This window comes from Bombus affinis, chromosome 13, assembly GCF_024516045.1.
Source record: "Bombus affinis isolate iyBomAffi1 chromosome 13, iyBomAffi1.2, whole genome shotgun sequence".
Taxonomy (NCBI): domain Eukaryota; kingdom Metazoa; phylum Arthropoda; class Insecta; order Hymenoptera; family Apidae; genus Bombus; species Bombus affinis.
In genome coordinates, this window is record NC_066356.1 from 4320176 (window position 1) to 4339471 (window position 19296).

General features: G+C 34.0%; 6 protein-coding genes and 1 long non-coding RNA gene across 15 annotated transcripts in view; 4 read left to right on the forward strand and 3 right to left on the reverse strand.

The window, feature by feature from the left end:
• LOC126923694 (inactive rhomboid protein 1) overlaps nucleotides 1-1585 on the reverse strand; it is a 284985-nt gene extending 283400 nt beyond the window's left edge. For 2 of the 3 annotated variants that reach the window (XM_050737392.1, XM_050737390.1), the window contains exon 1: nucleotides 92-1585. The gene's annotated coding sequence lies outside the window, so the exon portion shown is untranslated. The remainder of the gene's footprint in view (nucleotides 1-91) is intronic. The other variant, XM_050737393.1, reaches the window with a different exon arrangement.
• Nucleotides 227-4668, reverse strand: LOC126923710 (DPY30 domain-containing protein 1-like). Its single transcript, XM_050737432.1, has 4 exons — nucleotides 3759-4668; nucleotides 2883-3361; nucleotides 2488-2768; nucleotides 227-2198 (listed from the first exon to the last, which is right to left on the reverse strand). The coding sequence occupies exons 2-4, from the start codon at nucleotides 3064-3066 to the stop codon at nucleotides 2088-2090; spliced, it is 576 nt and encodes a 191-aa protein (XP_050593389.1). The 5' UTR covers nucleotides 3067-3361; nucleotides 3759-4668; the 3' UTR covers nucleotides 227-2087.
• Nucleotides 4257-7442, forward strand: LOC126923703 (facilitated trehalose transporter Tret1-like). Its single transcript, XM_050737418.1, has 5 exons — nucleotides 4257-4391; nucleotides 4657-4836; nucleotides 5421-5617; nucleotides 5865-6171; nucleotides 6559-7442. Exons 1-5 carry the CDS (start codon nucleotides 4316-4318, stop codon nucleotides 7182-7184), a joined length of 1386 nt encoding a protein of 461 aa, XP_050593375.1. The 5' UTR covers nucleotides 4257-4315; the 3' UTR covers nucleotides 7185-7442.
• LOC126923722 (uncharacterized) lies at nucleotides 6832-16958 on the reverse strand. 4 transcript variants are annotated; one of them, XR_007713284.1, is made up of 4 exons: nucleotides 16854-16958; nucleotides 16700-16774; nucleotides 7086-7230; nucleotides 6832-6957 (listed from the first exon to the last, which is right to left on the reverse strand). It is a non-coding gene; the product is annotated as an uncharacterized LOC126923722 (long non-coding RNA). The 4 variants fall into 4 exon arrangements; XR_007713286.1 differs by lacking the exons at nucleotides 16700-16774; nucleotides 16854-16958 and adding exons at nucleotides 12407-13419; nucleotides 13492-13842; XR_007713287.1 differs by lacking the exons at nucleotides 16700-16774; nucleotides 16854-16958 and adding an exon at nucleotides 12407-13791.
• On the forward strand, nucleotides 7558-9773 carry LOC126923706 (odorant receptor 67c-like). 2 transcript variants are annotated; one of them, XM_050737423.1, is made up of 5 exons: nucleotides 7559-8122; nucleotides 8203-8509; nucleotides 8672-8932; nucleotides 9063-9426; nucleotides 9575-9773. In XM_050737423.1, exons 1-5 carry the CDS (start codon nucleotides 7906-7908, stop codon nucleotides 9629-9631), a joined length of 1206 nt encoding a protein of 401 aa, XP_050593380.1. In that variant the 5' UTR covers nucleotides 7559-7905; the 3' UTR covers nucleotides 9632-9773. The 2 variants fall into 2 exon arrangements, with proteins under 2 accessions (XP_050593379.1, XP_050593380.1); XM_050737422.1 differs by lacking the exon at nucleotides 9575-9773 and having other exon boundaries at nucleotides 7558-8122; nucleotides 9063-9568.
• Nucleotides 10087-12418, forward strand: LOC126923707 (putative odorant receptor 92a). Its single transcript, XM_050737424.1, has 5 exons — nucleotides 10087-10721; nucleotides 10816-11122; nucleotides 11305-11565; nucleotides 11707-12070; nucleotides 12196-12418. Exons 1-5 carry the CDS (start codon nucleotides 10502-10504, stop codon nucleotides 12250-12252), a joined length of 1209 nt encoding a protein of 402 aa, XP_050593381.1. The 5' UTR covers nucleotides 10087-10501; the 3' UTR covers nucleotides 12253-12418.
• Nucleotides 14523-19235, forward strand: LOC126923708 (putative 3-methyladenine DNA glycosylase). Of its 3 annotated transcripts, none has more exons than XR_007713270.1 (5): nucleotides 14523-15022; nucleotides 15117-15423; nucleotides 15592-15852; nucleotides 15994-17255; nucleotides 17435-17572. XR_007713270.1 is itself a non-coding variant. In XM_050737425.1 (5 exons), exons 1-5 carry the CDS (start codon nucleotides 17082-17084, stop codon nucleotides 18635-18637), a joined length of 1140 nt encoding a protein of 379 aa, XP_050593382.1. In that variant the 5' UTR covers nucleotides 16871-17081; the 3' UTR covers nucleotides 18638-18684. The 3 variants fall into 3 exon arrangements, 2 of the variants coding, with proteins under 2 accessions (XP_050593382.1, XP_050593383.1); XM_050737425.1 differs by lacking the exons at nucleotides 14523-15022; nucleotides 15117-15423; nucleotides 15592-15852 and adding exons at nucleotides 17655-17864; nucleotides 17957-18166; nucleotides 18243-18684 and having other exon boundaries at nucleotides 16871-17255; nucleotides 17435-17585; XM_050737426.1 differs by lacking the exons at nucleotides 14523-15022; nucleotides 15117-15423; nucleotides 15592-15852 and adding exons at nucleotides 17655-17864; nucleotides 17957-18166; nucleotides 18698-19235 and having other exon boundaries at nucleotides 16880-17255; nucleotides 17435-17585.
• The last annotated feature ends 61 nt before the right edge of the window (nucleotides 19236-19296 follow it).

Consider the following 19296-nt stretch of genomic DNA (forward strand, 5'->3'; position numbering starts at 1 on the left):
ATACAATAACTGACGACAACACACGCGTCCTTCGTTTATAATATATTCGAAGATGGAGAATGTTTCCCGCGTATCAACACAAGGGACTTACTATGTAGATCGTGTCCGAACGCCACGATTCCTGTACTCGCCCCACCGCAGGTTCCTGGTCGTTAATCGCGCCGCCCATCTCCCATCACGTTAAAACGCGCACCTCCAGAACGTAAGTCCAAAGAAAAATCGCGAAACGAGAATCGTTCCGCCGCGAGGTGGCCACGAAACGAGGTTAATAGCACTCGAGATCCTTCACACAGGCTGACTCCCTCAAACACGTCGTTCCTGATCAGCTGCACTAAAATTATCTACGCGAATTCGTCAGTATTCACGTGATAAGCAGCAGAGGGTAAACGAGTGTGTAGGATGAACGATTACGAGGCACAGGATATCCCTGTGAACGTCAATTTTCACCAACAGCAGGGACGGCACTTATAGTAACCCACTTTCCAGCGACATCGTTCTATTCCACTATGATTTACTTCAGAGATTCACGATATTCTTCGAAACATTTCTTACTTCCCGTACGATCATTCGTAACACGTATAAGATGACACAGAAGTCGAATTCCACGTCCACGAATTTTCTCAATTTTTATCACCGTCACACTTCGAGACGACCAGCTGACAGCATCGAGGATTAACAAAAAAACAGCCCTCGCCTTGCTCCATTTAACGTCAACTTTTAAGAGATCATCCTCCAGGAATTATCTCTTCGTACACTGTTTACGATCGTCTCTCGATTCGAACGACAATTCGATTAACATCATGAATGATACAATTGGATGCGAAATACGAAAACAGGGAACGTGTAATGAGAATGGTGCACACATCGAATAACCTCGCGCAGCCAAAATGGTGGACGACACTCCCGTGTTCTGCTTTAACTCGGTCGCCTGCCGCGTCCTCTTCTTGCGGCTAATAATCGTCGATCGTTTAAACACAGCTCTTAGGTAGAACTTAGTAACACAGGATATCGGATAGAATCACACTATCGAACAGCGAGATGGAACGATGAGATATGATCAAAGTATAGAGTGCACTGGAACCGCCTTCTGGTGCACAACACAACACAGCACCTCCGTACATGTAAAGTGGACCACCCGGCTGGCGCCTTCTCGTATCCGTTTCCGCGATTACACGTCCGCTCACGAATGTCCGTTAGTGGTTAGGAAACGAGTCGTAAGGTCCAAAAAGGGCCTTGGCCCAGTCACCTGATCGTGGCGTGGAAAAAAGCTCCACGAAAGACGACAGCGTCGACAGGCTCCTCGCTGAGGGCATTCCAGCGCAGGCAGGGTGGACCGAAACGAACGCCGCGCCATCTGCCGACTAAGACGTTCACCCGACGACTGGCATGGCCGCGCAACCAACCCTTGCGTCAATAACAATCCAATTGAACATGACGCGTGTTTTCGTGCCACCGTTCGCATCGTGACATATCAATGCGATCCTTTTTTCTGCTGGCTCTTATCATATCTAGAACGACAACGAACCAACAAGATCGAAATGTTTTCGCCGCATCTGAAACTCCGCGTATTTTCGTGCGTTTTCGATTAACCGCGCACCAAACTGTAGGGGGCAGCTGCGCGATTTGGACTGAGCGCAACTTCGTATGGGAACCGCGACCCCACGGCGGAAATACACGAGACCGTACGAAGCGCGACTTCCTGAATAGTCTTATCGAACGTCGAGACACCTGCGGGTGATATTGCGAAATTCAAACAGACTCTACTGTCGATCGAAGGGGTGGACACTATCATATGGTCAGACAGTGATCTGTTAGTATAGAATGAAATAAATGAACATTTATTTCCTATCATAAAATAAATATTAGAGTAAATAAAAATTTAATTTTCAACGAGTATCTTAATTTCCCAGCAGTTTTTCGTTTAATTGCAATTAATATCTTAGTATTTATTTAGTAACTGCATTATTAAGTTCGGTACCCGTAATGAGAATTTACTTTTATGTCCATAATTCGATTAAGTAAATAAATGTATATGTATAGTTTATAAATAATAAATAGAGAAAAAGACCTGTTTAGCGAATCTATTACTATGCATGCATAGTCTCGTAACGTTTAAAATTCCAGTCACGCATTCCTTCTTCTTCTTCTTCTTCTTCTTCTTCTCTGATGGATACCGAAAATTCCTCTTCTTTATATACCTAAAACATTCGTTTAAGATCTTTTCCTTGCTCAAAAACGAAAAATATTTTTGTTTATTATTATTGAAAAGAGAAAAATAGTAATTAGAGAACAGATATTTATAATTAAATATATGCGTTCTGTATATTTTTGAACCACAAATGTATAAAAATCTGTAATTCAATAAATGTAATATTTGTTCAATTTATTACACATCAGAATTTTGTTAACATTTAAATATGACATATGAAGAAAAAAATAAAAAAAATTAAATCCGATGAGGCATAAAACTCTACTAATAACACATACTGGTTCTTCGATCATAGACCGGAGATAATTTAACTCATTATCCTTTTCCAATTGCCACTGCTTACACTCTTGACATCTTTTATAATTCAATAACCAAAATCCAAGATAAGTGACAGGGTCGCAAGGTTTTCTTGCTACAATTTCCTTGATTCCCATCTTCAGTGGCAACTTAAAATACTTTCTTAACCATTTACCATCAAAAGATAGTTCTACTTCATCTGTTAAACTCATAGAACATAGTGTTTCACTTTCTTCTTCTAGCATTTTTTCTTCAGTATCATCTTATAATATAATGTAATCATATAATGTAATTATTTTATCATAATATTAAGTGTTATCTACTTTTCCAATACTTCATGGTATACTAACAGTGAAATTAATCATCGTAAATGTACCTGAACGTATGATATTTAACTTATTACAGACTTTTATAAGAGTTTCATCAACTTTTTTATCATTATCGTCGTAATCTTTAGAAGTTTTCTTAATTTCATTATTCATTTCGTCACATCTTCCTGAGATTGTAATTAGACGTAAACAACCTAATTGACTACGAGTTGAATGCAGTATTGTCAACATCTCTTTTGCCGTTACTCTACTGGTGACAGTATAATACACAGCTAAATTGTACTTTTTATAATAAAATAAAAATAAAATATGCCATTTCCTCCGGTGTACGTTAATATAATTAATTGTAAGCAATTAAATCACTATCTGTCCACGCTAAAATTATCCAAATTGAGTTCATTTTACCTTTTGTTCCCATGAATGTAAACTTTCTGTTCAATTTTCTTCGCAAAAGAGTTTAAAGGATCTGGAATACTTATATCGCTTAACAGAGACTGGCCTTTTTTCATTTTGGCTAATCTTTATTCTGAAATGTATAAAATATTTTAAAAATCAATCAAATAAGAAAAGATTTAATATAATTAATTATCGAATTTAATTAGGACTATGAACGTTATTTACATGTATATACATTGAATTTGCAGTGAAACAAGGTTGAATCGCAATTTTCGCTTAACCAATTTAATACCAATCTCATTTAACAAATATATAAGGTGAACTTAATATAAAAGTATTATAATTAGTTTTCTCAAGAATTACCATAAATATTCTTTTTATAAGAGAATTCTACCCATTTTATAAAGAAATTAATTAGAAGTGGAGAGACTCTTGTTACTTCCACTGTTATCTTCTCTGATTCTTAAGAATACATCTTATAACATCTTGCATAATGTCTACAATTGATAAACTGACTTGAAACGCACCCGTACGTCAATTTTTGCATATCAAATGATTGTAATCGTACTACAGTGTTCTCAAATTATACACTGTATCCACGACGATACCAGCTTCACACATCAGTCTTCCATGCGTCTGCAATAAATTTCGAAACAGTAGTTCTTAATGTTGTTATTAGCTATTTGTGACGTGATGTTGCGATAACGGTGCAGAACTGCCAATCACTCCTAATGAATGTTTACGTGATCTGATGTTTTTCAGAAATTTCATACCATATTCCGATTCTAACCAGATGAGTATAATCAAAGATAAGAAAAATGTAACCACAGAAATTTCCAAGATAAGAGCTTTTTCATGCGCCCACGCTGAAAAGACAAACACATGTGGCATACATAAGAATCAAACTTTTACACACGGGGCATAAATATATCAAGGATCTTATCGGGATGCAAATCTTACGATCTCGACTGGTGTCTTCTTGCTATAAGTTCCATGAATTATATGAGTCAGTTCGGATAATTTCATCCAACCTAGCAACGCAACCATTACATCCTGCACATCTCGTCTGATACCAAAAATCAAGATGTCTATTGAGAATCCAAAGAAAGATACGGATAAAAAAATCACGATCTGGCCACAGTGGCTAGCCACGTGTACACGTAAGTATTACTAAAATAAATTTCTAGTCGATGCTTAAACTTGAGAAGAACCTAGCATTTAGAAAGCGAAAATCGTTGTCTGAAAGTTCACGAACGCGATGTTTGCATTAAATTTGATCAAGACGATTTAATACAATCTCTGGTGTACATCAAAATACGCCGTATACCGTACATCAAGGTGCCTATATAAGCTATGTCTATGAATGAACTAATGAAATTACTCTCGCATCCGTTAACACAACTGTTTCATGGCCGTTTGTGACAGTCAGCTTAGCTGTTATCGGAAGTGGTCTCGCGAATGGTTGGGCATCGCCGTACTTGGCTCAACTGACATCAACGGAGGCGAACATACCTTTGAAACTGACAGATACCGAAGCGTCCTGGGTAGCCTCCCTTTTAAATCTTGGTCGCCTGGCTGGGGCTTTGCTCAGTGCACTGTGTCAAGGTAAGACCGTTTCTTCATTATCAGAAAGAAGATTCGTCTAGCCAAATCTACTAATTTATCCTCTCCAGTCACATCACAAGGACATAAATGACTTTGAAAATTGTGTCTAATATATTCCTGCGAATTTAATACTAAATACTTGTTTCATTTAGATTGTTCGGTATACCAGAAATGTCCGATAACTTTGATAAACACATATGTAGTTAGTAGTTGACCCGATCGATACTCTCTTGCAGCACACGTCCAAGTGGCCAAGCAAGGCAAACAATGGTGATCAACATTGTTAATCGAGAATTGAATAAGAACAAGGCAGCCACGACTCAGCACTCGTAGAAAAACATGATACGAAATTGTGGTACGTAAAAAAGTAAACGCAGGAGAATAATTATAATATCGATAGAGAATCGTTGATAGAGAATCATTGAGAAATGAATTTCCGATCTTTAATCAAAGATTTAGAGGAGATATAAAACAACTCGATTGAAAATCTCCACTGTATATATGACTGAGTGATATGTGACTGAGTTGTGGTGATCTTGTTCTCAGGTAAATGTAGCTTTAACATATCACAACATCATCTTCAGAGTATATTGGACGAAAAAAGGTACTTCTGCTTGGTGGGGTACCATTGACCGCAAGCTGGATATTCAGCATTTGTGCTACATCAGTCATGTGGCTCTACATCTCTAGATTCTGCTCGGGAATCGGATCAGGAATGATGTGGGCTGCATTGTCCTTGTATCTAGGCGAAATCGCCAATCCGAAAATTCGCGGGTCACTGGTAAATTCTTATTAACTCTTATATCTTGCAATACATAAGCGAAATGAATGAGAAATACTTTATGTTATTGAGACAACTGTTCATAATTTTTATCAAGGAATATTGTCTAAACTCCTATATCGTATATCAATTAAATTAATTAAAGCGGTCTAAAGTAATATCTTAAAATAACCTTCTTTTTATCTATATGAATATTTTGAATAAGATTTCTTATCCGATAAAGCTATAACTGTGGTCACGTCTTCAGATATCCATGAACGTGAATGCATCTTCCGTTGGTATGTTCTTGGGTAATGCAATGGGCCCTTATCTGTCCATGGAGATGTTCGGGTACGTGAGCCTCGTTCCGAGTATCCTCTTCATGATCCTCTTCAGTTTGATACCCGAATCACCCTACCATTACCTCCTACACGGAAATATCGACAAGGCTGAGGCATCCTTGAAGTGGTTTAGGCGAGAATCTGACGTCAAAGCGGAGATGCGAGATCTTCAAGAATTCGTCGATGGAGCTGAAACTAATATTTTCCTAAAGTTGAAGGAGTTCCTCATGCCAAGTACTCGACGATTTTCTTTTTTACTTCAAATATTCCCAGAAAAGTTAACGACGGAAGAATTCATCGTTTACAAGAGAACAAGTTTAATTTGTTCCAGAAATTCCGTGTTTCGTTACTAACACTTCATCCCGATATAGTTATTAAATATTTGAGATTGTTTCCGTGAAAATTAATATCGTCAAGTTATACGTTCGTCAAACCTATTAAACATGGTATTTCTGATAGTTTAGTTTCCTCTTACGATTTTCTCCAAACTAATCTCGAACAACTTTAGTAAGCTTCGTGCCCCTTTCTGTTCTCTTCGTAATGAAAATTTTAAGTACCCAACTTAAGGAACTAATAACGAACGAAACGATCAATCCCGAATTTTTCTCTATTTTATTTCAGGTAATTTAAAGAAACCTCTCGTCATAATTGGTGTCTACGTGTTCTCCTACGTGAGTGGACACAGTGCACTGAGTTCTTACGCAGAAATAATCCTGATAAAAAGCAGAATTGCCGTAAAACCAAGCTTAGTAGTGACGATCCTTGGATTCTCTACAATCGTAGCTGGCTTGGCATCTATGTTTCTAGTTGACAAATTTGGTAGAAAATGTTTCTTGATAATGTCTGGTATAGGAACATCGATATCTTTGGCACTTTTAGGGTTGCATTTTCATCTCCTTTCGTTAGAATACGATCCTAACAGCTTGACGTGGTTACCAATAGTCGCGTTATTAACATTTAATCTCTCCATGACTTGTGGATTACAACCGATTCCAAGCACACTTTTAGGTGAAATGTTCACTGCAAATATGAAAAACATGGCCTCCTTATTCGTGAGCTCCAGTAACGCTTTGCTTTCTTTCGCGAGTGCAAAATCTTATCAACCTTTTCTAGATTTAGTCGGTGACAAATTTGTGTATTGGACTTACAGTATTTGTGTGTTATTTTCGGCGCCATATGTCTATTTTTTAATCCCGGAAACGTCGGGAAAGAGTCTCATAGAAATCCAACGATCGATAAAAAAGTGATAGCGCATTAAACTCTTCTTTCAATTTCACAACAGCTTTACCTTGCCTAAAAAAAGATAGATCATTGTAAGATGAACAAAAATCATAAGACTATAACTTGTACTATTTATAAAATGCAAGTTAATTGTAAGCTATTGTATAATTATTTTAAGACACATTCATCCTTTGTAATTTTTCATTCTATTATTTCATCATATATTTCGACAATATATATATATATAAACAATACCCATAAATGAAGTAAATTTGTTCAAATATGTTATGTATTATTAAGTATTAACTATTGTATTTTTCATACTTCCATAAAACAAAACTTTATTTTTTACGATAACGATACCAAGGGGACGCGCAAATGCAGACTAACTTCTTCATACAGACTCTCCTAACAATCTATTACTATACGACGTATGCTACTCATGGTTAGAGTTTCAACGTTAGAAGAATATTGTAGCAGTTTACATGTCGTTCCTACTACTTACAGCATCAATTATTAATCAGATGATAAATCGAAAATAAACGAAATAAAAAAGAATACGTACAAAATGATGACATCAATATTGAAAATACTTCGATTGAAGAGGCAAAACGAATAAAACCGTACATTAAGTATCTACTCTATAATATCGTTATAAAGAATTCCCTGCAGCAAAACTTTGTTAAGACATATACGAGGAAGGGTTTTACTCGCGGACACGCACCCAATTTCACATGAGGGGAGAAGATGAAAGAGCTATCTACTACATTCGATTACTACATACTACCGAATAAGATCTTCTGCAGCATAGTTGGAATATGGCCTATCGAAAAAAGAAGTTCGACATATAGCAAAATATTTGCGTATTTCCGCTTAATAGTATCATTAATTGCAATCAGTAATTTCTTCGTGCCCGAAATTATGGCCGTAGCGTTCTATTGGGGCGATATGGAAACCGTAATAGGTAAGTTTTAATAGAATTGACTCAAATTTGTCATTTTATTTTCTGGCAGCATAACCAATCTATATATCTTCTTGAATTAGGGATAGGAAGCAATTTAATGTCAGCCACACAGTTATTCTTTAAAATGATCTATTTAGTAGCGAGAAGAGAAAGGGTATACAGACTTTACAACGAGATACGAATTCTATGGGATTCTACCGATGATCCTAACGAAAGAAAATCTTACGAGCAAATCGCTTATCGGGCACGGATTGTTACGATCACTTTTTCTTCGTGCTTCCTATGCAATCTAACCACCTTCTCGATTGCTACGATTGCCGATTATTTTAGATTTGCATACAACGGCAACGACACTAACGACAATCGACATTTACCTTTTCTTGTCTGGTAAAGATCATCCTTCTCCACTTAAACTTCTTTCATCGTTAATCACAAAAAAGACGGAAAAAGATATTACAATATTTAAATAAAATATTATCGTTAATCTAGTTATAAAAAAGGACTTAATTACAATTATTCTTTTTAACTTATACCTAATGTCACTGTTAGGTACGGCACAGACATCTCGGCATCTCCCAAATTCGAAATCGCTTTTGCTGGTCAAATCATGACAGCCATGATTGGACTTTCAGCAATCACTGCCATAGACTGCACGTTTATGACTATGATCCTACACGTGTCTGGACAATTTATACTTATCAAGACTTGGATTAATAAAATTGGACTTGAAATGAATCATAAATCTATTGACATGGATAAGTTTGAGGAGGACCTATTTAAATGCATTCGTCATCACCAACGAATGATACAGTAAACATTTTTCTACTTCCAATCTCTTTCTTCTCGTAATTGCATTAATCAACTTTTCTCCTCGCCGATTAATATATTTCTTTAAATTCTTTTCATTTGTGCTTCTGACGATGTTACTACTTTTATACAGCGTGGTAAATGATGTGAATAATTTGTTAACACCCATCATTTTCATGCAACTTCTTACGAGCGGACTAGAAATTTGTTTAAGTGGATACGCAATGCTCGATAATGGGACAAAAATTACCGACATACTGAAATTTACATCTTATTTTATTTCCGTGACGGTACAACTACTTTTATGGTGCTGGCCCGGTGAAATTCTTGTCCAAGAAAGTCAAGAAGTTGGCCAGATAGTTTATTTCAGCGTACCATGGTACAATTTACCTCCAATTTATCGAAACCACGTTTGCCTTATGATAATTAGGGCACAACAATATTGCAGCATCACAGCATTAACTTTCAAAGTGTTATCTATTCAAACATTGACCGCTGTAAGTAACCATTTACTTACTTTAAGAATGAGATATGCAACAGACCAGAAATGGCCAAAATATAAAACTCTATGTTAATATCAAGAAAAATCAATTTCTGCAAAACCAAAATAAAAATATGAAGATTAAAATATAAATTTGATTTCAGGTATTCAACACAGCTATCTCGTATTTTACTGTGTTACAACAAATGCAACAAAACTAAATTCCAACGAAGATAGTCAAATCTTCATCTATAGCGTAGTACTCTCGTACGACAGTTCAAAAACTAGTCTGTAAAAGAAAGTGTAAATTTCTAAGTCATATTGTATCTGATATTCTATAATCGAATGTAGATATTGCTCATAGATTGATATAATTTGGAATTTTACAGATGCATTTCCATCTTCTTTCATTGAAATAATTATAAACTTTTAATTTATTCATATCCTTCTTCTGAACGTTAGCGATTCCAAGCACACTTTTTGGTAAAATTTTCACTAATTTCAAAAATCTCACGAACATAATCCTTCTGCTCGAGAATTCTAACAACACTTGCATTATTTTTATACGTTTATTATATTACGTTATATCTCATTTTATTAGCGAAATTGAATTAAAAATAGACTAAAATAATTTAAATATGTTATTATTGCTAAGAACTGTTCCTTATTGTTTCTTTGGAGATACTATCAAAAAGAAGTAGAGACGAAGACAAATTCTTCTATACTGTTTCTTTCAGCAATCTTCTATACTGTACTTTGACTTTGTATATACTAAACATAATTGAAGATTCAACTATGTTACATAAGAAAACATTATATCCATTTAAGTAATGTCCCCTCTACTTACAATATAGACTATTCATCAAACTACAAATTAGAAATAAGGGGGGCAAAATAAAGGGGGACATATTGCAGAATAACATTAATATTGAATATGCGTCGAGTGAAGGGAAAACGGAAATAAATCCTTATATTTTAACATCTGGTCTATAATATTGTCATAAAGAATTCTCTACCGGAAAACTTTGTCAGGACATACGAGACACGGTTTCATTCGTAGACACGCATCCAATTTCGTACCAAGGGAAAACATGAAAGAACTACCTAACACATCGATCGATTATTACATACTACCGAATAGAATCTTCTGTAGTATGGTTGGAATGTGGCCTATCGAAGAGAAAAGTTCGACGTGTAGCAAAATATTCGCATATATCCGCTTGATATTGGCACTAACAGCAATCAATAGTGTTTTTGTGCCCGAAATTATGATGATAGTATCGAGTTGGGGCGACATAACGATCCTAGCAGGTAAGCCTCAGTAAAATTGACTTACATCTCACATTTCTTCGAACAAACTTCTATCTTCTGGCAGCGTATTAAATTAAATTCCTTCTCGAATTAGGAGTAGGATGTGTTTTAACCACAGTCGGACAGCTGTTATTCAAAATGATTTACCTAATAGTGAGAAGAGAAAGATCATATAGACTTTACTATGAAATACGAAGTTTATGGAACACTGCTAACGATTCAAAGGAAATGCAGTCTTACGTAGAACTTGTTTATTGGGCACGAATTTGTACGATAGTTTTTTATTCGTCCTGCATGTGCAATGTAATCACTTTCTCCGTTGCTGGAGTTGTTGATTATTTTAGATTCGAATACAACGCAAGCAGTACAGATAACAACCGACATTTACCCTTTGTAGTCTGGTAAACATCATCCTTTTCTACTTATGTTTCCTTTTTCGTTGATCACAAAGTAAAATGAATAGAAATATATCTGCTGCAATATATAAATCGTAAAATATTTATTATCGATAACGATTATCTTATTTCATTTTAGTATAAAATTTGTTATTTCTACTTTTTATTATACTTAATCTCATTATTAGGTATGGTACAGATATTTCAGCATCTCCTAAATTCGAAATTGCTTTCATTTGTCAAATTCTATCATCCATGGTTTGCGCTACTACAATCTCTGGCTTGGATGCTTCATTTATGACCACGATTTTGCACGTGTCTGCTCAATTTAGATTAATCAATACCTGGATCAGTAATATGGGAATTGAAATAAATTGCAACCCAAATTACACGCGAAAGATAAAGATAGAACTAATGAGATGCATTCGCCATCATCAACGAATGATACAGTAAATATTTTCCTATTTCTAATACCGTTATATTTGCAATTTTGTTAATCAATTTTTTTCTATTAATATTTTTTATTACCGTTAAATCATACCAATTCCTGTCCAATTTGTATCTTTGACAATAGTACTACTTTTATACAGTGTGGTGGAGGAAGTGAATAATTTGTTAACACCCATCATTTTCATGCAAATTCTTACGAGCGGGATAGAAATTTGTTTGAGTGGATATGCAATGCTAGATAGCGGGACAGCAAAAGCCGATCTAGTGAAATTTATATCTTATTTCATTTCCATGGGGATACAGCTCTTATTGTGGTGTTGGCCTGGTGAAATTCTCGTTCGAGAAAGCCAAGACATAGGGCATGTTGTTTATCTCAATGTACCGTGGTACGATTTACCGCCAATTTATCAGCAACATCTTTGCCTTATGATTGTTAGGGCGCAACAATATTGCAGTATTTCAGCATTAACTTTCCAAACATTGTCTATCCATACATTGACAGCTGTGAGTAATTTAATCGAAATATTGAACTGTGTTGAATTTAAAGAATAATATTTTTACGTCGACAAAAATTAATTCTTACAAGTTTAACAAACAGAGAAGTGAAGATTTAAAAAATTTGATTTCAGGTATTCAATACAGCTGCCTCGTATTTTACTTTATTACGACAAATACAAGAAAAGTAAACTTCAAAGAGATGAGGAAGGCAATCTATGATTTCGCTCGTATTAAAAACAATTCCCTTATAAAACAGTTGGATGTACATCCACAAACGCGTAGCATCTTCGTACAATTAGCTTGTAATTAACGAAAAGAGTAAATTTTCATTTCTTAGCGTACCTGATATTATTTTTCAATCGAATGTAGATTTTCTTTTATTCAAGCAATTCAGTCTCTGTCGAGATTATTTAAGTTATTTACATTACATGAAGTTTACGTAAAACTTCGACATAATATTCATTTTATTGATTTAAATCGATCTAGATTACAGCTTTCCAAGATACTACGGATTCTATCTTCTATATTTCGATGTTCAAAATGAAGATACATTTCGCTTAACATCAGGGTTAAGGGTGGCATGCCGTGTGTTAGGACAATTGCTGCTGCTGTTGGGTCTTATAGTACGACACAATTACCCAGGAGTTGGGTGAAATTTAGCGGATATCTGTGCCGATTATTGTCAAATGGGGCTTTAACTAGTTCCAACATTTTTGTGATTTTAGCTGTCTTCAGGATACTGATTTTTCTCCTGTTGTTACTTCCATGTTTTCTTTTCTTTTGAAACGATTTAGGTTCCTTGAAAATGACCAGATTCTGTATGGCTGAATCATTGTTGTCTACGGAAGCGTTATTGATTCCGGTATCACTGTTATCCGTAAGAACTTATATTTTGATTGAAGATTCCGTAGTTGTAAAGTGTGCTCTTGTTTGGTATGATTTGTCGTCACTTGAGGTAAGGAAAATTCCTCTATTGTCTGGGATGGCTGGGGAACACTACTATTCTGTGACGGAATGTTAGTCTTATTTTTTTCTTCAGTCCTGGTAGACCCTGGAATGTTATCAATTGCGTACTCTCCCTTCGGGAATCGCTTGGCTATATGTCCTTCGTTACAGCTGAAAGAGATCAGTTTGTCTGTAAATGCGAATATTCTATAGGGATTCCATAGTATGTGATAGAATCTTTGTGATGTCTCCTAGGTTGACGTATAATTGTCTTCTGATGCTCAAAATGTGTGAGAAATCCGATTCGTGCAGTTCGGCTCGCAAGAAGAATATTTTGGCAGTGATTCAAATATTATTTCTTTTAGAGGCTTGCACTAGACTATTCTAATTGGGGATTGTCGGAGATATATCTAAAAAGATGATTCGTTGAGATAAAGAGATAAGTGATTTTAGTTCGATGTTGGTGCTGTTTATATTCGTACTTTTATATTTGGTCGCTAATTCAGTGGCTATCTTTGCAGAATCTAAGTAGAGACATGTCCTTGCATTTGAGATGCGTAAGATGAACCTAACTGCGTTTTGGATCCTATTATATTGACAATAACATTTGCATAGGCTTTGACTGACATACCTCCTGTTGCTTTCAATATTATGGCCCGCTCAGGGCACAACAATATTATAGTATCACAGCACTACCTTTTAAAGTGTTATCTATTCAAACATTAACGGCAGTGAGTAATCATTTACTTGCTTTAAGAATGAGATATGTAACAGACTAGAAATGGCCAAAATATAAAACTCTATGTTAATATCAAGAAAAATCAATTTCTGCAAAACCAGAATAAAAATATGAAGATTAAAATATAAATTTGATTTCAGGTATTCAACACAGCTACTTCGTATTTTATTGTGTTACAACAAATGCAACAAAACTAAATTCCAACGAAAACAGTCAAATCTTCATCTATAGCGTAGTACTCTCGTACGACAGTTCAAAAACTAGTCTGTAAAAGAAAGTGTAAATTTCTAAGTCATATTGTATCTGATATTCTATAATCGAATGTAGATATTGCTCATAGATTGTTATCCTTTGGAATTTTATAGATGCATTTCCATCTTCTTTCATTGGAATAATTATAAACTTTTAATTTATTCATATTCTTCTTCTGGACGTTGGCGATTCCAAGCACACTTTTTGGTAAAATTTTCACTAATTTCAAAAATCTCATGAACATAATCCTTCTGCTCGAGAATTCTAACAACACTTGTATTATTTTTATTACGTTATATCTCATTTTATTAGCGAAATTTAATTAAAAATAGACTAAAATAATTTAAATATGTTATTATTGCTAAGAACTGTTCCTTATTGTTTCTTTGGAGATAATATCAAAAAGAAGTAGAGACGAAGACAAATTCTTCTAAACTGTTTCTTTCAGCAATCTTCTATACTGTACTTTGACTTTGTATATACTAAACATAATTGAAGATTCAACTATGTTACATAAGAAACCATTATATCCATTTAAGTAATGTCCCCTCTACTTACAATATAGACTATTCATCAAACTACAAATTAGAAATAAGGGGGGCAAAATAAAGGCGGACATATTGCAGAATAACATTAATATTGAATATGCGTCGAGTGAAGGGAAAACGGAAATAAATCCTTATATTTTAACATCTGGTCTATAATATTGTCATAAAAAATTCTCAACCGGAAAACTTTGTCAGGACATACGAGACACGGTTTCATTCGTAGACACGCATCCAATTTCGTATCAAGGGAAAACATGAAAGAACTACCTAACACATCGATCGATTATTACATACTACCGAATAGGATCTTCTGTAGTATGGTTGGAATGTGGCCTATCGAAGAGAAAAGTTCGACGTGTAGCAAAATATTCACATATATCCGCTTGATATTGGCACTAATAGCAATCAATAGTGTTTTTGTGCCCGAAATTATGATGATAGTATCGAGTTGGGGCGACATAACGATCCTAGCAGGTAAGCCTCAGTAAAATTGACTTACATCTCACATTTCTTCGAACAAACTACTGTCTTCTGGCAGTGTATTAAATTAAATTCCTTGTCGAATTAGGAGTAGGATGCGTTTTAACCACGATCGGACAATTATTGTTCAAAATGATCTACCTAATAGTGAGAAGAGAAAGATCATACAAACTTTACTATGAAATACGAAGTTTATGGGACACTGCTAACGATTCGAAAGAAATGCAGCCTTATATACGGCTCGCTTATTGGGCACGAATTTGTACGATAGCTTTTTATTTATCGTGCATGTGCAACGTGATCACTTTCTCCATAGCTGGAGTTGTTGATTATTTTAGATTCGAATACAACGCAAGCAGTACAGATAACAACCGACATTTACCCTTTGTAGTCTGGTAAACATCATCCTTTTCTACTTATATTTCCACACAAAGTAAAATGAATAGAAATATATCTGCTGCAATATTTAAATCGTAAAATATTTGTTATCGATAAGGATTATTTGCTTTATTCAGACATAAAATTCAGTATTACTAATTTATCATACCTAAACACGTTATTAGGTATGGCACAGATATTTCAGCATCTCCCAAATTCGAAATCGCTTTCATTTGTCAAATTCTATCATCCATGGTTTGCGCTACTACAATCTGTGGTTTGGATACCTCATTTATGACCACGATTTTGCACGTATCTGCTCAATTTAAACTAATCAATACCTGGATTAGTAATATAGGAACTGAAATAAATTGTAACCCAAATTACACGCGAAAGATAAAGATAGAACTAATGAGATGCATTCGCCATCATCAACGAATGATACAGTAAATATTTTTCCACTTCTAATCCCATTGTATTTGCAATTTTATTAATCAATTTTTTTCTGTTAATATTTTTTATTACCGTTAAATCATACCGCTTCCTGTCCAATTTGTGTCTTTGACAATACTGCTACTTTTACACAGTGTGGTAAATGATGTGAATAATTTGTTCACACCCATCATTTTCATGCAAATTCTTACGAGCGGTATAGAAATTTGCTTGAGTGGATATGCAATGCTCGATAACGAAGCAGAAATTACTGATATACTGAAATGCACATCTTATTTTATTTCCGTGACGGTACAACTACTTTTATGGTGCTGGCCCGGTGAAATTCTTATCCAAGAAAATCAAGAAGTTGGACAGGTTGCTTATTTCAACATACCGTGGTACAATTTACCGTCAATGTATCAGCAACACCTGTGCCTTATGATTGTTAGGGCACAACAATATTGCAGTATTTCAGCATTAACTTTCCGAACGTTGTCTATCCATACATTAACGACTGTGAGTAATTTAATTGAAATATCGAACTGTGTTGTATACAAAAAGTAATATTTTTACGCGGGAGGAAACATCAATTCTTACAAGATTAGAAAATAAAGAAGTGAAAATTCAAAAAGTTTGATTTTAGGTATTCAACACTGCTGCCTCGTATTTTACTTTATTACGACAAATACAAGAAAAATGAGCTTCAAAGAAATAAGAGAGGCAATCTATGATTTCACTCGAATTAAAAACAATTCCTATCAAAAACAATCGAATGTGTATCCATAATAATATCCGTAGCATCTTCGTACAATTAGCCTGTAATTAATTAAAAGAGTAAATTTTAATTTCTTATCGTACCTGACATTATTCTTCAATCGAATGTAGATGTTGCCTGTAATATCCAATCTAAAAACCCTCGTCAATCGTGGAATACTAAACAATCGTATGTATTAATTAATTCGTTATAAAGAGCACATATTTTTATGCAGAAATGTAAAAGAATTCATCGTACCTCTTTTCAAAAGGAAAAAGTAGTGCTTCTTTTTTAACACGTTTCAAAGAATAAACCCAATACATAGCACGATTAAAAATGATCTCACTATATTTTTATAGTGGTAACATTGATATTTGACGTTTGTATTTTGCGGGAAAACTTCATTGCATTTGAATTTTGAATTGTAACAGTTTTTATCAGCCGGTCTAACCTAATCCGGTAATGTTAAGAAACATGTTGTAATTTATGTTATTTTTCGTAGAGACTATTAGTCGACAAACGTTTAACAGTTTCATAGCTGTTCGTTTCACAACTTGTATTTCACTAATGAAGAGAACACGATCAACTTTAAAGACACATTCTGCCGAAGAAAGAAACATTGATGATATCGACACAGATGAAATGAAAACCAAATCAAAGGTTTACTACTAATATCTGATTTTTAAAAAATATTATAATTACTTTTTTTAAATAAATTGCTGATTTTTTTCTTCTGTATCCATTTATAACTGCTTTTATTAAGAACAATATAAATTCTATAACAATAATGTAACTTTCTTTTGTAACATTCTCATACGTAAAATGAACATTTTTATTAGGGTATGGAAGAGGATTCAATGGTGCAAAATAACAATTTTAAAGATAAAGAACTATCTAACACAGCAGAAACATTGAAACCACCAGTAGAAAATATTCAGAATCTGGAACAGAAACAAACAAATAAACTCAACTTTAAAAGTTTGAGAGATAGTAGGTCTCTTTAAAATAATAGCTATATATTTTATTTAATGCATACTTTTACATGATGTATACATCTAGGGAGTAAAGAGGTTGACAAAGAATTTCGACCAAATATAGCTCCTCCAAAAAGTAAACCTAGAGCAGTGGTAGACCTTAAAATGATGAAAGAAGAATTAAAACAATTGGAAGATCCACCATTGACTGCGTGGGAAAAAGAAATATGTTCAAATAGATTGCCATATTCATTTTTCGATTGTCCTTGTGAAGAATTAGCACAAAATTTATTAGGTAATATTGCAAATTATCTAGTTCTCTTAACTATTCAGCTTATACAATATACATTACAAGTATACAGTATTAATGTATGTTTATATATTCAGGAAAAGTACTAGTTCGCTGCCTAGAAAATGGTACTATTTTAAAAGGTAGAATTGTTGAAACAGAAGGATATTTAGGAGTAATTGATAAAGCATCACATACTTATCAAAATAAAGTTACTCCTCGTAATATACCAATGTATATGCCACCTGGTACTATATATATATATATGACATATGGAATGTATCATTGTTTCAACATATCTAGTCAAGGTGAGTGAAAAATGGAAAAGTAGTAGAAGTAAAAGAATTAAATACAGAATGTAGTATTTTACAAAAAAATATTTAGAGTCAGGAGCGCATGTATTAATAAAAGCAGTAGAACCTATGCTTGGCCTTGATTATATGGAATTATTAAGAAATATGCAGACAAAAGAAAATAAAAAAGAAAAGGAAATTGTAAAAAATGTTCAAAATTTTAAAAAGTATGAACTTTGTAACAATCCAGCCAAGATTTGTACAGCTTTTGTTATTGATGAAGATATCTTCAACCAGAAAAAGATTTATGAATGTAGTGATTTGTGGATAGAATATGATCCTTATATAAAGTCAACTACTATTGTAGCAGCAAATTCTGATGATTCAAACAATAATAAAAAGAAAGTGTGGAGATATTATGTGTTAGGAAGTTCTAGTGTTAGTCATAGAGATATTAAATCTGAAGAACATGCATATACTATTTAACACTTTCCATTTTTTGTATTTCATTTTCTTGAATAAAGAAATATCCTGGTAAGATTTTAGGTGAAGGATGTGCTGTTTTAATAAGGGCAGTTGAACCCTTAGAAGGTATTGGGTATATGACTAATCAACGAACTTCAAAGAGATCGTCGAGTGCATCTAAAAAGTTATTAAAAGATTTGAAGGAACATGAATTATGTAATGGCCCATCAAAGTTATGCATGGCTTTCCAGCTGCATAAAAATCATAGTAAATATTCCTTGTGCTCTTGGAAAGGTTTATGGATCGAAAATGCTGAAATAGAGAAATTCAATATTGTTAAATGTCGTAGAATAGGAATAGATAACTATGGAGAAGAATGGACAAATAAACCATTACGGTATTATATTTACGGGAATAGAGCCGTGAGTAAACGGAATAAGGAAGCAGAAAAGTATTTGGAACTGAATTAAATTACAGCTAATATAATGTATCGAATATATTTAAAATTAGTATTTTTCAATATAGTTTAATACATTACAGATATTTATATTTCTGTATACATATAAGCTGATGTATACAAAATCGTGAAATACATAATCTATATTATTTTAAGATTATATTCGAGCTTGTAATGTTTTAGATTACAATTTTTAATACATTTATAAAATAAATAATTTTAA